Genomic DNA, 17,657 nt, shown 5'->3' on the forward strand with positions numbered 1-17,657 from the left:
ACCTATTAAGGTTTCTATACATTTTTGAAAAAGAAAGTTTAATAGGAGTGCTATAGAAGTTGAAGCCTGTAGCATCTCACAAAATCTATTTAATACCACTCCCAATATAATTTCATTTTTAATTTAACCCTCTTTACTAATCGTTGTATTTTTTCTTCTTTTCATTTCAGATAATTTACATTTTAAAAATGTAAAATTCAACTAAAAGTTTAAACAAAATCCCAGAAAATTATTCAAAAAAAAAAAAAAAAAAACAACAACAAATAAAAAAGAAAGGCAATTTAAACAATTTTCGCCTTTATTTTAAATGTTTTTTTTTTATATTTAAGAAACTAATAAAGAAGTAAAAAATAAAAATGGACATACAAAATTGCACAACAATGTTAAATCGATCAAACTATTGTTCAATATTGAAAAAAAGAAAATCTTTATGCAAAGAAAATACAATAACAGTGAAATTAAAAAGATACATTATAAAAGATGAAGACTATGATAATTTAATTCAAACAATGAATAACAACAATACAAATAATAACAATCAACAAATAATTGAAAATAATGTTGAAAATAAAAAATATGCAATGTGTTTAATATGTCGATCACAAAATGAATGTTCTTCAGATAATATAATTTGTAATTCAATGGTGGCAACCCTTAACCGACAACAACAACAACATCAGCAATGGAAGCATGATAATGACAACAATAATAATACCAGCAACAGCAGAAAGAGTCAGAATTTTAAAAATTGTGTTGCAATGGAAACGAGTTCAACATCAATTCCATCCGATGCATTGCCATCGCCGCCGCCATTGTCATCGTCATCGTCATCAACAACATCAACATCGCCATTGCCATCGCCAACTACAACTACCAAATGGAATGCATTGGAAATTGCCAATCAAAAGAGTCAATCACAACGGAATGCAGCAGCTGTCAGTTGCAGTTGGAATGACAGTTGTAGTCCGTTCAGCGATAGCAGTAGTATGCCATCATGTCAACTGCAATCTACGTCATCCTCCTCATCAATCCCTCCTCCTATTTTATCCAAACCAACAACAACAACACCATTATCATCAACAACATCCTTATTATCATCATCATCACAACAACAACACCAACAACTGTCATCAGCGGCGGCGTGTTCTTCATCACCATCATCATTATCATCAGCCGAAGCAGTACCAGCAGCATCAACAATTGAAATGTCATCATCATCATCATCATCAACAACAACAACAACTTTAACCAGAGAAGCAACAGCTTCATCCCAATTATCATCTTCATCATCAAGAACAAATACCTCGACGACACCGCTGCCATCTTACATTAACAGTTGTAGTAGTAGTACAAGTTTAAGTGGTAACAGTAAAAGTTGTGCGAGTTTACTAAGAACGTTAGCACTAGTTGCTGTCATTCTAGAAAAATGTTTTATCGGAATGTTCGGTACAACAACAACGCGAACGCGATATATTCGTGGAATGTCACTGCTCGAGCATGACATTAATAACAATAATAATCAAGAAGTGACAGTTATTCGAAAATCCAACAACAACAACATCAAACGAAGCCATATTAGTTCCGGTTTACCCAAATATCCAATTATGTTTGTTTTTTTAAGTTTTTCATTTATGACATTGATGATGCTGCCGATGACAACCGTTGCTGCCGCCAGTCCGGAAGTTCGATTACAACGAAATGAAACTGGTAAGTTTAAAATGGATCCATTTTAGATCAAATCTATCTGTCAAAAGATAATAATAATGAATTTTGTAGAGATTTTTTTGGAGAGTTGAATATTTTTTCTACAAAAAAAAATTTAAAGATAAAAAAATTCAATAAAGCGCAATTAATTGCAAACAATTCAACAAAAAAAAAAAACACATCACGAAAAAATTAAGAAACTGCGTAGCGAAAAAATTCCCTAGGAAGTTTATTTTTTGTATTTTAATTTTTTTTTTCTAACATGCGCAGTTTATCTCCGTAGTAAAAGTAGTAATTACTATAAAACAATCTCAAGTGGAACAAAGGGGGTGAGGGGTTGGTTGGAGGTGTACATTTCTGTGAATAGACAACATTTTTTATTTTGTTTTTCTGTTCGTTTTATTTTTTGTTTCTATACTTATTCGCCAAACGAAGGAAACTCCTATGTTTTGACATAATTTTTTGTCTTATTCTCAATTATACGTTGTGATAGTGTTGTATTTCTTGATAAATGTGTGTACAATACAAACATAACTATCATTTCTATGTATGGCAAATTCTCTTTGCAATGATATGATGAAAAATACTCCAGGCAGGAGCTCATAATAGGAGGTGAAAATAAAAGAGAACAAAAATAAATTAGTTCTCTTATATTTTAAGATTTTTGTATGATTTTGTTATATCAATTTTATGTGTTTTTTTGTTTATTTACCAAAGAGAACGAACAAACTTAGTATGATTATGAGTACCAAAAATAATTAAAACAAAATATAAATATATTAAATATTTTAGAAAACATATTTTAAAAAAAATGTTCTTAGTTAATGTTTGAGAAATAGTGAAAGATTAAATTTCACTTGAGTTTATTTGTAGATTTTTAAAGTCAAAAAATTGAGTAAAAAAATTGCATTCCGAATATCTTCAAATTCTAATAAAATGTGTTAATAATTTTAAAAAAGTCCTTTTTACAAGTTTCAATAAAAAAATTAATTCTTAAACAAGGCTTTAAGATTTTTACACAAAAACTCTGAAAATTTTCATAACATTTGTATTTAATTTATTTAATAGCAGTCACTTTTAAAAAGTTGGCCCACTGTGCGCCTTTTGCATGTACTTAAATATTTATGTACTAAAATAATTCTTAAAGAAAAATATCAGAATCGTTTTAAAATTCTTAGCCCCTTTAAGGAATTCTGTGCAATATGTGTGAATATATTGGACCATATGACTCAATTAACTAAAAATTAATCATTTATTAATTACAGTTTTTTTTAACGAAAAATAAAATTATTATTAATACTTAAAATATTGTGTCAAATCAAAAATCTAGTACAATTATTGTCAATATATTTTATTAATTCAATTTCTTTCTAAAAATTCCATTTTTGTGATTCATGCAAATAATACAATAATATTAATAAATAGAAAAACCATCACATACCTACCTACTTATTATAGAGGCGCCTCTCGAAATAGTTAAGTATTGTCACCACGCAAAGTAGTTCCAATGAATGAATGTTCAAAGTATTTCCTGAGTGAGAAATGATTTAACGCACTAATACTTCCCCTCTCCTCTACTTCTATTTCATACATTCTGTATCATTTGATTAGGGTTTTTATTCATTAAAACAAAATCTTTTCTTAACTCTTTTAAACTTTTAACTTATCAATTAACTGAGTTGCGAAATATTTAATTATGTGACATGTTTGCAGATTTGTCATGCATGCTTCTCAAAACTGTATATTCTACTACAATTTTCTTCGAATCCTTATAAAATCTTTTGGAAGTTCAAGACTACTTATGCGGAGAAGTCTAGTACCACAACTGTACAATCATATCTGCTCGAGCAGAAAGAACATCATGTGTTCATTTTTAGTACTAGATCTATCAATCATCTACTCAACCTCCAAACAAAAGCGGCTTATGACAGCAACTATCAAAATGTGATATAAAATCTGCAGGTATACTGACAAGTTGTCAGTCATGTAAAACAACTACTACAAATCGAGTTTTGTAGATCCGTTTGATTGAGAATAGCTTTATTGTATATTCTACTACAACTTTGTACTAATCTTTAAAACATGAACGACAACCACATTGCCAAAATTTGACATACATTCTGGCAAATTTACTTACAAGTTGCAAGCTTTTCAAAATATATTTGGTAGATCTGTTTGTTTGTTTATGTAGAATATTCTACTACAATTTTTAATGTATTCTTAAAACATCACTGTCACACTGTTGTTACTGAAAAAATCTGTTAACCGATTAGATTGTCATCTATGTATGTATAATATGATTGAGCAGAATCATGATATCCAGAGTGTAAATGCAGTGGCTTTAAAAGATAAAAAAAAAAACCAAAAATAAAAATAATATCAATATGAAAAGTCGTTAAGGCTAAAGTCCATTTGAAAATATTTTCAACTTTATTTATGACTTCTATTACCTTATAGTCGAATTCCTACAACTACGGTATACATATACAATCAGACTTGTATCAAAAAAAAAATTTCGTTGTAGAATTCTGATTCGTTGACTGTATATTATTACTGTACAGTGTAGAGTATTATAGAAGTTGTTATGATTGTCGCGGTATTATTTGCTAAACAAAAATAATAAAAATATTTTCATTGTGATAACATCAAGTGTATCATTGTGTACACACACCATAACTTAAGTACATTTATTGTATACGAGGCGAGGGTATATAGTAAACTATAGAATTTCAAGTGAAAAATAAAGTAACAAAACAAGTGTGTAACAGGAAATTCCATATGTCCGACCGCAAGACAGACAATTCCATGCGAAATGATGAAGCCCTCATCATCGTTCGTCCGTCCGTCCGTTGTCGTCGGAGTCATCAGAGTCGTCGTCTTTGGTCGTCATCATGAGTTTTGTGGACTCCTCGATTTGTGTAGTCTTTTATATATATTTTGCACCCACACCCAATCTATATAAGTCAGCTCAGTAAAGCTCTGTTAAAGAAGTAAGAGAGAGGAAATGTCATCAATGGATGAATGTTTAGTAAGTGGTTTCGAATTGGAAGAGTCGCCATCGTCATCGTCGTTGTAGTCGAGTCGGTCGGTCGTCGGATAGTCGTAATGACTGCCTGCGCCACCAAAAAACCATTGAAAAATGAGTACAACATTATTATATCGAGGGCAGGGTATAAAGGCAAGTATTGGCGCCATTTAAGGTCTTATTTTATGTATGTTTTTTAACTTATATTGCACTTAAACAAGAAAATAATAAAAAAAAAAAAAAGTAGAAGACCCAGTCTTGGTGGTTTTTATTTCTAGTGAAAATCACAAAAACGGACTGGTAGGGCGGTGGTGGATTGTGGTGGGAATTACATGTGAATTGGCGCTGCGGGTATAGTTATCAAAGAAAAAAAAATATGAAGCGCCATCGATTCATATTGTTGTTATCGAGGTGATATTTTATTTTTTTCTATAAAATTTGCAGTCATGTTTGTTAAATAAATAATTTATATTTACCCTTTTGTTATTTATTGACTTTCTAGTAAAACTACATATTACGATAAATGGAGGTAGGTTTTTTTAACGCATTTTTGTTGAACAGGGCTCAGGGGAATTAATAGCACTTGGGAAATAATGAGAAAAATTCTACTTAAAACTGGTGGGTACGAAATTTTAAACCCACTTCATAATATCCGGCCAGCAATCGATTAGATTAGTAAGAATCGAAGACCTTCCTTGAATTAAACTGAATATTTTATTAATTGCTGATCAAAACATAACTTCAACAAGTTCTTCAGAAAGTCATAAAACATTGTCAGGAGGGTTCTTTAAGACTTTCTTACTCTGTGGATGTGTCAATTTCTATTTTAGATGGTTTGACCCATAATAACATTTTATCAGCACCACCTAAAGTATGCTTGCACAAAGTTTCATTAAATTCTGTTAGAATCGAGGTATCAGTTACATTTGGCGAAGGAGCTTTTTCTTCAATTTTTTTTTTTTTTTTTTTTTTTTTGTTTTACCTATCTTGATTGACTTTTTGAGTTTTTTATGCTCGATTCTGATAAATGTTTTGACCATAAACCTGATCAATAGTTGTTCTTGGGAAGTCTATGTCAAAATCGATAAAATTTCCTAATTTGAACATTTGACTAAGATTTAGTGGACTTAAGTGGACTAAAATTAAATATTATTTGTGTGAAAAAAAAAACACCAAATATTATAAAAAAAACATGGAAAAAAATCATGCCTGAATCATAAAATTGGTAAATTTGGTTTGCAAAAAGATTAATTTACTTTACTTGTAAAGTATGTAAAATACATTTTTGTTTGTTTGCTTCTTTCTGAATGCATTCCTTTGTAAACAGTAAACAGTCATTAAATGCAGTCAGAAAAGGAACGCACTGCCGCTGAATGACTTTAGTCCCTCACGCGTCACTTTCATGTACCTTGATGATATTGCAAAAAATTTTCCACGTAAACAAAACAAAATGACTATGCGGATTATTTTTTTTTATAGCAAAAGCGCCTTTCTGAGTTCTGTTTTGCTCAAAACAAAACAATAATAAGAAAAGAAAGAAAAAAATAATTATACGAGTAACCAAACTACGCATTTAATGATGAAATTGCATGCGTCCATTGCAAGTTGTTTACAACTTCATAACAAAAAAAAAAAAAATACATTTATTCAATGCATATGCGAACTGTAGATATCACTTAGGTACGAATGAATAGTCGAAGGGTACACACATATAATATGAATGAATTGCGAGTTATTAAACGAAGGCAAATAATAAATCGAACAAGGGCACAACTTGTGGAGAAAAAAAGGGAATTCCGAACTGTCAATAACAAAAACATACAGAACAGTGAGAGCCCTCTAAATTGGAGTATTGCGTTTGAAATTTTGAAAAAAAAAACAATGACCAAATCATCATTTTGTAAAACCGTTTTACATGATTTCCTTAATTTTAAGAACTTCAATTCAATTAACGGAAGTAATCTATTACCTTCATCGTCCAGATGATAATGGTGTTAATTGTAGTACTAGATCTAATAGTGATCTCTGTATGAGTAATTTACCACCTCCAAAGGAACGTGACTATCATCTACACATGCTGTTTTAGCTTAGAATATTTAGCTCAGGCATGTGTATTTGGTAGTACTAGATTATTGTTTCATCTATTTATGAGTTATTACCTTGAAGATAACTTGGCTTCTATTATTTTTGAATTTCTTTGAAAATTTCGAAATGAGCGTTCCCAAAATGACATGAACCTTTTCGTTTTGTTTTTTTTTTTTTACGATATCTAGATCGAAAAATAATGTTCATATTTTTGCAAGCAAGTCGCGATAAACTCAAACTCCTGTAATAACAAATTCATATTTTTACCACTTGCATGTCAAGTTGCAAGCAAATTTTTAAAACAGCTTCTGTCAAATCAAACAAAATTGTTCAATCAATAAGCAACTAATTAAATTCAACTAAAAAACGAATAGATAGCAATCAAATGTCGAACTAGATTATTCACAAATGTACTAGATTTTGTTTTGAATAGAATAGTATGAGTTCTTCGGAAAATGTTGGTTCCTTTTTTTAAAATAAAAAATTCTCGCTTGTGTCAGCCTCTCAAGTATATTTAAAACTATTAATAAAGTCCTTAACATTAATTAAAGCCCCATATCATTATTTTCACCATTTTATTTTCCTTCAATCCAGATGAAATTCCAATTATTTAACGGAAACACACATTTATTTCCTTTGGGATTTATTTATGTCAAACCCGAGCATTAGGTAGATTTTAGATTCGATATCAAATGTTTTAACAAACGAAAACCGCCATTTTCTTTATTTTTATTCCCCTCTGTGTTTGAAAATGAAAGAAATATTTTAATTGATTTGACATCTGTCGTATTGAATCAATCTAATTGAATTTATTTTCTTAACTAATCTATGCGCCCTCTAGTTTTCAAATAGACTCAAAAGAAATTAATAAAAGTGTCATCTCACTTTAGTGTTGACATACTATTATAGATAGATACGTGTAGGTTTTTTTCTAGCCCATAAATGCACGAGCGCAACTAAAGCTTAAGATTAGTAAAGGTATCTTTCTCTTTCTATCCATTCAATATCTCAATGAGATATTAATGTAAAATTCTTTTGTGTCAAAAATCTAATAGTTTGACAACAATTTGTGTCATTTAACGTTGCTTCTGATCATTTTTAACAAGGTGATCAAAAATTTGGTATTTATCACTTGTTTTAGTCAATTTTAAAAAATTTTGGAATTTATTCACAAAGTTGTGTTGAATTTAAATCAAAACATTCCAAAATTCGCGTTCCAGGAATGACGTTAAATTAAATAAATGTTTGTTATTTAGTCCGTCAATTTTATTATAATCTTTGAACATTGTTGTTATTTAGATTAAAAATTTATTGCATGTAGCGCCATCTGCACTTTGATCTTTGAATTTGTACTTGTTACATCCAAAATCAGGTTCATAGTTATAAAAGCGTTCCCGAAATGATAACTAATGAATGTCAAATGCTTTTTTCCCCAACCAAAGAATATTAATCGGATTTATGATGCGGATTTTTCCAAAACTTTTAACCGGAAACATAAAAGTGGTAATAATTGTATTTCTTAAAACTATGTCATTGTAATATTAAGTATTATTTAACTGATCAACAAGAAAATTAATCATGACAGAGAAGAAAAACCCACAAAAATTAAAAATAAAACAGAATTCCAGAATCAATAAATTTTATTTGCTATCGCATTTTTGTGTTCATTATCTGACGGCATCAGGGCACGTATATTTATGAATGACATACATTACCTATTTAAATTGCTATATACGACATGGTTGTGAGTAGGTTTCAGATATCTATACAAGAAAACAAAAATATGCGGATTCTAAGGCCATCGAAACCAAAAGAATTTTATCAAAATCTGTGATTGGAAATTTCAATCACGTGGATCATATAGCGTCAAATTTTGTTGTCGTCAAAAAATTAAAAAAAAAAATGTATGGTTACCATCTTTGGTTTTCTTACTTTTTTTTTATTCTTATTAAAAAAGTTCTGAATTAGTTCTGAAAAAAAATAAAAAATTTATACAAAATCTAGTACATTTTAAAAATATGGTCACCATATCCCAAGAACGCATACCTCACAAAGCTCACCTATGTTTCTATTTTAATTTCCCTTTCAAAATAAAATTAAAAATTTGAATTTAAAATTTTTCTAGACTGCGAATGTTATATTTTTAGCCAGTTACAAGATTTTAGAAAAAAAAAAAATAAAAACGTAAAAACAAAAATAACAAAAATAACATTATTTCTATCTTTTCTTTTCCTGTATTGAATTCATGCGGCAAATTAAGAAACTTTTTAATGTTGGGGTGGTTCGAGGAGAATATTTCTATAAATAATCTACCCCATCTGAATTTGACTAAAATACAAAAACAACAATGAGAAAAGAAACACGCAACAAAAAAAATTAATTTATTTTTAAATTTACTTAAAAATTATGTGACTCATTCATAAAATTTCGAATTTCTGAAAAAAAGAAAAAACAACAACAAACACACAACATTCCACATTGCTACCAGTTGATTTTTCTGTTTTTGTTTTTTAGAATTTAGATGACAAAAAATTTAATAAATTGTTTTTTTTTTTTTTTTTTTTTTTTATTTCAATGATCATAGTGAGAAAAGAAGTCGATTGGTTTGATAAGCTGACAATTAATAGCACAATTCAAAAATGTAGATATTTTTGTGTGAAGAAGAATATATTTTTTTTCGGGGTTATGATGATGATGATAGACTTTTTGGATTTTTTGTTTTTATTTTTTTGATACCAATTTATTGTGATTTTTATAGATTTTTCAAGCTATTAAGATCTTTGACAATGTAGAGATATTGTGGGAGAGATATTAGTATGACGCGTTAAATGTGTTTGACATAAATTCTATTTTATAAATTGGTCGAACGTTTGTTTAGGATTATGACGACAACTCCAACGCATTTACTATGTTGAAACTACAAAAATATCTAAATATTTTAGAAGTATTTTGTTGGGGGGATTTTTGTAGAATTTGGAATTTGATGGTATTTGACTTTTGTTGTTTTTTTTTTTTTTTATTTTGTATTTTTGAAGTGACTTAATTATGTTGACATTTTGCTCTGGATTTATTTTGAGGAATCTTATATAAACAGTAACAAAAATCGGGGCAGAGATATAAAACTGCAGTTAAGGTTTTTGACTGTAAAACTGCAAATGGCAGTAAATACGATAAGCAGTAAATTCGTTCAATGTTAAATAAGGCTAAAAATGAGTAAGAAGACTTTGTCAATTAACACTCAATTAACTCACTTACTAAAAGTAGAAGAAAAGTCTAATGGTCTAAAACCAGTAAGAAACACTGCATTCAGAAAATTAGAAGTAAAATTGCCGTATGTTTACAAAAGATTAGATTAGTTGGCTAAGGATATTTTAAGTATAGGTAATATGTTTGATGTAAAAGTTGTCAATTCTTATATTCTGAATGCGTATGAAAGAAAAAATGAATTCAAAAACTTTACTTTACTTAGCATCGTTCACAGTCGAACCTTACTTTAAGACTTTTTGCTAAGTTATTTGCAATCGACATATTTTTGTTCTTAGATTCGAAAGCAAATGACTTGGGATCAAAATTTCGAAACAAGTTTTTGTTTAAAGATATGAGTTCCTATTGAATACGCCAATGCATTTAGGTACACAAATTACAAACCTAATTTTTTATGATTTTCGAAAAAATCCATTTTAAAATGAATTAATTTTTAAAAATTTTCTTCAAATCCATCGAGTGAGAAAAACCGGTTAAGCTTTATTCATAAATGAAACCCAAAATTTTCTTAATTACGCGCGATATTGGATGTGAAGTGAAGTCATATAAAAAACTGCCCTAAGTCCCTAAACTTGAGTGTTAACTATGTTAAACTGGCCTTTAAAGCTTCAGATTTATAGACAAGTTATTTGAGCTTCGTAATTGGTTGAATAGAACTGTGAAGAATGCGCATTTTGCATTCGTTTAAGGTCATGTTAACAGCTGGCATACCAGTATCGACACCGTTAACTAGCAGGTAACTATAAATCTTATCAGAGCTTTCAAAAGACTACTCACGAGTATCTAACTAGCGATTTTCAATGAAACGCACTTTCAACATCTACTCCGGCACAAGAGCATGATAAGATTTTGTAGTATAATTGTACTAGATCATTTACTCATAAATTTGAAATTTACCACCTGCAATGAAATGCAACTATCATTGAAGACTGAAATTCGACATTTAAATGTCTCCGAAATTCCAAACTCATTTTCCCACGGAAAATTTTTGAATTTTATTGAAAATTTTTCATTTCAAATGTTTACGTTCATAATATAATCGAAATCATAGAAAGGTATGTTTGATTATTATTACACTATTTTTTTTTTTTTTATAAGAGGGCGTGTCAAAACTTCAACCGGACTTAATCTATAATACTAAATTAAAAAAGATTAAAAACAAAATACAAAACTCTTGGTTGGTTAATGTGTTGGAATGTAGTATAACTTGTTTACCGTTCCAACATCATCGATATAATATAGTTAATACGAGTAGGTACCTCTATTTCTCTACGCTCCGCTCTACCTATAATATGCAAAACATGGCGTTCATATTTTGTTGTGTTTTTGTTTCTCTGTCAGACTTGAGACTCCCTTTAAATCACATTAAACAACACATCATGCGCACCATTGGTATGCGCGCCAATCAAATAAAATCAAACACGCATGACGACAGCTCACAAAAAAATGCCCGGTCTGATTTTAATCGCTTGCCGTATAATAAATCACACGCCCGGTAATATTTTTTTTCTTTTTTCATTTCATTTTATTTTTTTTTTTCAATTCATACAAAACAATCATAACCGCATATAAATAAAAAAAAAAAAAAAACAATATGAAAAAACGTAAAGGCGCAATGACAAATAATAATTTTGTTTGTCTGACGATTTATTTGATATGTCACGTGTTTCGAATTAAAAGAAATAAAAACACACACAAAACAATAAATTGAAAGGTGAATCGGAAATTGCTATTATTATTGAGTTACTGCACAAAAACAAATATGAGAAGTCATACAATTAGGTATCTCTACCAGCGTTGCCGCGAAGAAAAAAGCAGAGAGGGCCATTTCGAATTTTTTTGAGGGCCATTTGACAAAATTGTGGGCCAAATATTTTACTAACAAAATTTTCCTAAAAACATAAAAATGCAATTTATTAAAAATTGTATTTATTTTTTTTTATTTGTTTAAAGCGTTAATAGCCGATTTCATAAACATTTAACAGGCTTTTAAAATTTTAAATGACGTTTTTGTATGGGACACAAGAAACGATAAATATTTAAAAGGACTTTATTGGCCATACATTTGTTAAATTTTATTAGTTTACAAAATAAATTTAAAAAAAACACAGATGAATATTTTAAACTTTTACTTCACAAACATCTTTTAGCTTTGAGCCACTTATTAAAAATAAATAAATACAACTGACGTGAGAAAAATCAAATTACTAAACGAGATAAATTAATTAATTCAGTATACATAGGTACCTATTTATGTGTGGTGAATACACATTGTAGTTGCGATGCATAGCGATGATATATGTATATTTAATTTTGTAAAGCCTTTTAATTATTACTAAGCACCATATGAAGATGAATCTACTAAAACTTGGATTCGTGGGCCATTTCTAATTGGCCCGGGCAAAGGGCCAAAATATAAGATAGGGGGCCAAATGGCCCCATCGGGCACTTTGTGGCAACGCTGATCTCTACAATAACAACAACAACAACAACAGCAAAGAATTCAACTAGTTTTTGAATTTTTATTCTTTAGGTTTTTTCTTTCACTTGCGTTTTTGATCGATGTTGCTTTTTTTTTATTTTCACATTAATTTAAAATACACCTCCATCTCAGTACATACAGTGGAATCGAATAATTAAAATATTGAAATAGTTATCATTAAACCACTTTTTTAACTTAAGTACTTCTTTCGAAGATCGAAAACTCTTGAAAAAGTTTAAAAAGCTACAGTTTGCAATGGAAGTCTGAGTATGATGCTTCTAGCACTCTATAGCTTCGTTAGTTTATTTAAACGTCTTACTGAATACCTCTATAAAGCTGCTTGTTACAAATTTTTTTCGAAGTCTGTTTTATTTTACTTCCATTAATTCACTTACCGACGTGTTATGGAAGTTCAGTAAGACTTTTTAAAACATTAAAGAAATGCTTTATAGAAGCTGACTTCTTTTAGAAACTTGTTCCTGAGTAAAGTTTTAAAGAAGCCTTATAGAAGCTTTATCTTTAAACATTAAAAAAAAGCTTTATACAGGCTATTTATGAAATTATGAATTTTTTAGAAACTTGGTTCTGAGGAGAGGAAGCCTCATAAAATCTTTATCTTAAAACATTTTATAAAACTTTTTACAAGCTGTTTATGATATATTACTTCATGCAGAAACTTGGTACTCATGATAGTTATAGAAGTCTTATAGAATTTTTTTTTTTTCTATTTTTAATAAATTCTGAGTGCTTGTTGACCAGTTTTATAGTAGTTATGATAACCTCAACTTCAGATTTAGATTGTCTGTACTTTTCGTTAAAGGTACCTCAGAACAACTTACCTACATCCCTAAAAAGTAGTTTAACTTCTATAAGAATTTTGAATAAAATTTTGAAATTTTTGTCCTCTTTTTATATATAACCGCTCCCACTGTTATTGTTTATTTGTCGCGTCTGAACGTCACACAAGAAAAATCTAAATATTCGCTGCAATGAATAATTAATTTGTTGTTGTTGTTATTCTTATTCTTTGTAAGTAACTTGACGCTTAGCGTGTGCAATATGCGTCTGCAAACCACAACAACCATAAATACTTTGGCAGTTAGTTTTATTTTTCTCAGAATATTTTGTGAATCACATTTTTTTTCCCGTTTTTAGCTTGATATGTTGCGATCAAGTCTTACACCTTTTCAAAATTGACGTTTAAATACCTATCTTGAGATCTTTATTTATTTGTAAACGCATAGTGTTTTAATCTATGATCTAAAAAAAAAAAGACAGGATGTGTTAATATATGTCAAGATATTGCCTGTGGGGCGCTAAATGATCAAAGCTACGGCTCTGAACACACTTGACAGTTGTTGACACATTCTCCCTAAGAAGGCGTGTCTAATCGGCTTTTCATTATACCCAACTAACTTGATCTGTATAAGCAGACAAATTATATTTTATTATTTATAGTGTGGTATTCTGGCTGTTTAGCCAAACAGAGCACAGACCTTTTGGGTGTATATAGAAATAATGTCTCAATGAAAAATATAAAGCATACTTCATTTATTTACATCCTCTGAATGAAAAAAAATATACAACAACGATTAAATCTACACTCCCAACAATCCCCAATACATTAATCTTATCATATTCGATTTAATTTCATATTTTTTGTTGTTGTTGTATTCGTTTATTTTTATGCATTGTGTCACAGCTTAATGTAAACAGGATGCAGGCTTGTTTTTTCTTCATTCTTAATCAAAGCCCCCAAGGTTCCTCATAAAACCGTCGTACGTAGCCAGCCCATAGCAGTGGCGACTACGGTGGTGGTGGCGGCAGTGCGACGCCTTGTATGGCATTTTCACCACTCCACACACACCCTCTCTCCCTCTCTTTGTCTCTCAACTTCAGGCAGCCAAATGGCATAAGGTTCATTCTTCGATCATAACATATCAAAAAATAAAATTTATGTTCTTTCTTTTAAATGAGGCTTATGGTTTATTGTGTGTTTTTTTTTTTTTTTTTATTATTATTTTTCTGTTTACACATTTTTCATTTTGAATTCATCCAATTGTCGTCCTAAAAAAATAAAGTCAAGACCCCAAGTTATGATGTGTCATTCCACTCAATAAAAATTCGAACATAAATTATCAAAAGAAAAAAACAAACAAATACTCGTATAGTAAAGAAAGGAACGATGAATGATATTTGTACTGAGTGTTGTAAGATGAAATTATGAAAAAAATAAAATAGACGACTTGAACTCTCTGATATTTTGTTAAGTATAGGTCTATTAAATTCGCCTGGCTTATGTGTCAGTTTGGCACTTTTTTTTTTAGCAAAATCATACTTCTTTCGAAACTTAGCTCAAGTTAACTATTTTAATATCTTTTCAGTCAGTTTCTTATCAAATTTTGGGGGCTTAAAATATGACTTAAAAAATAGAATCGATCGATCGGAGATTTCTGACAGATGCTGTAAAAAATACTCAAAATACTCGTAATACAGTAAACCGAACTTTTTTTATTTTAGTACAAATATTAACATTTTTTTCTGATTTTCGAAAAAAAAAATACGTTTTGAAAAATTTCTCCAAACCTATAAAGTTAGGTCTCTATAAGCTCTATTTATAACTGAAAACCAAAAGTTTCTTGGAGGTCTGGTTACTGAGCTATTTGCATTGAAATATTTAAGTTGTCGCGACTTTAGAAATGCGTTAGTTTGCGATGCCCTAAGTCTTAAAATGTGTTTTCGTCTGTTCGTTTGATAATTCGTTAGTTATTCTATCGAAACCTTGTATATTTACTCTATTTTGATTGCATTTCACCTGCAATAATTCCATGAAAAGCGTCTAGAACCGATAGGTACATGTATAATTTTACCACCATGACACCATTTTTCTTAAGTTTTTTTTTTTGTGAAAATTAAAACCAAAAATTAAGCAGCAGACGTCCGGCCTCCGTCACATAGAACTTCCAAGAATGTTCAATACATTCATACCATCAAATGGCAGACGAATAATGATGATGATGACAAACATTCGAAGTACCCATTATTCATTCAAAGCCTTCTCTGACGCCTCAAGATACGCATAAGTATTTCAAGACTCACATGTCTCATAAAACTACAATCCAACTATCTCTATACTACACCGCTTGTTGTTGTTATTGTAACCCATTCCCAAATGCCACAAAAAAGGAAAAAAAAATGTTGAATTGTAACCTATCGACTTAGCTACTCAACTATGTTGTATATACTTATACTCGTATAAAAAGTAAAGGCTCTCTTGTAAAGAACCGCAGTCAAAAACATTATCGTTATAACCCAGCTTGATATACTGAACATACCATACACAATAATATGTGTACAGTACCTACCTACATATCTCTCTAGGAGCTTCACATGCATTTTTTTTTTAAAGAAAAGAAGAACGCAATTATGACGCGCGCTTTATTCATTCCACCCGCTTCTTCGGGATAACTTAAATGTTTCAATTAACGTTATTCTACTGTTATTGTGTTTATTCTGTGGCATGTATGTAGTTTGCGATGCATTCCACATGCAATCATAGTAAATAAAATGGTTGACTGGCTGCGGTTTAGAGAAAAAAAAAATATATGAAAAAAAAGGTTCGTGTCACTTCAAAATTTAGCACAAACACAAGGAATTTCTTTACCAGACAGACAGTTCCAATAATTGGTTTCACATGAATTATTAAGATGATTCTTGTGTTTGCAATTGATTTTTATTTGCATTTGAAAATGCCTATCCACATTTTAGGAAAAAAGTCACTGTGGGTAATAAGAGACTTAATATTAATAGGCTTATTTGTTCTAATTTTAACTGGGATTCATTCATCAACTTTTTAGTTAAGAACTTTTCGAAATATCACAATTAACTTACTTTTTGACATTTCGAAAAATTTGAGAAACATGTCAAAAAGACTTAACCTATATACGGTGAATCAAAAGTCCACCGAACTCGTTAACTTCGAAATTTGTCATGACTTTTGAGTTGCCGTGTGATAGGCGATTAAAGTCCTTTCCCAAATATGTTCCTAATTTTTTCGAAATGGCAAAAAAAAGCTTGAAGATGATTCGTCGTCTAATAGATTAGTCAGATTTCAAATTTTTCGGAGGATATTTTTCGAATCCTCCTTCGAAACCGAGATTTTTCAAATTTTCTTATCTATTTGTACTAAATTAACGGATTTCGGAAAAAGTTAGAACTTAAACGTAGACTTACTAGTTATATTACGGCAAGAATTACAGCTCTTGAGTCGTCTTGTAACTTTTTGTAAAGCTGGCATAACTTAGACCTAGTTGTTTATTGACGAAAACTTTTCGAAGTCTTTTGATTTCTCCCGAGCGCCATTTTATTTTTTGGAATTCTATCAACTTTTTTTCTTTAACTATTTCTTACTAACCATCCTTATTTTATCTTCTATTTTCAGTATGCAAATCTCGAGACATTCGTAATTCGGTCAGTGAATTTCGTCTTCTAACAAATTGCACTGTCATCGAAGGATTTTTACTAATTTCACTCATCGAAGGCCACAATCATTCAGCTTATGAAAAATATTCATTCCCAATGTTAACTGAAGTTACAGAATTTGTTATGATTTATCGTGTTAATGGACTACGAACTTTAAGCACATTATTTCCCAATCTAAGTATCATTCGGGGTAAAGAATTGTTTGAAGGATTTGCATTGATACTTTATGAAAATACGCATTTAGAAGAAGTTGGATTGGTATCGTTGACAACAATTGCCAGAGGTGCAATAAGAATGGAGAAAAATCCAGCTTTATGTTTTTTGGAGACTATAGATTGGACAAGAATAACGGTTAATATGACAAATGATCAGCATTTTTTTAGGGTAAGTTTGCACTAGACTATAAATTTTCAACGAAAAAAATAATCTCTAATTTTCTATAATTTTCTTTAGGGTAATAAAGCAGCTCAAGAATGTCCTGGTTGTCCGGGTGGTTTAGATGGTAATGAAGAAAAGACTAAAGTATGCAGTGGGGGCAACTGTTGGAACAGTATGGTTTGTCAGAAAAGTAATTTAAACACAAAAACAATTTTAAATGATGGATTTGTTTAATTT

General features: G+C 30.0%; 1 protein-coding gene across 3 annotated transcripts in view; it reads left to right on the forward strand.

The window, feature by feature from the left end:
• The first annotated feature begins 299 nt into the window (after window positions 1-299).
• LOC129919968 (insulin-like receptor) overlaps window positions 300-17,657 on the forward strand; it is a 29,542-nt gene continuing 12,184 nt past the window's right edge. The window contains exons 1-3 of one of the 3 annotated variants that reach the window (XM_056001109.1): window positions 300-1,707; window positions 17,002-17,426; window positions 17,496-17,610. In XM_056001109.1, the coding sequence (XP_055857084.1) occupies window positions 357-1,707; window positions 17,002-17,426; window positions 17,496-17,610 (1,891 nt within the window). In that variant the 5' untranslated portion in view covers window positions 300-356. The remainder of the gene's footprint in view (window positions 1,708-17,001; window positions 17,427-17,495; window positions 17,611-17,657) is intronic. The other 2 variants (XM_056001108.1, XM_056001107.1) reach the window with 2 other exon arrangements.

This window comes from Episyrphus balteatus, chromosome 4 (assembly GCF_945859705.1).
Source record: "Episyrphus balteatus chromosome 4, idEpiBalt1.1, whole genome shotgun sequence".
NCBI lineage: Eukaryota > Metazoa > Arthropoda > Insecta > Diptera > Syrphidae > Episyrphus > Episyrphus balteatus.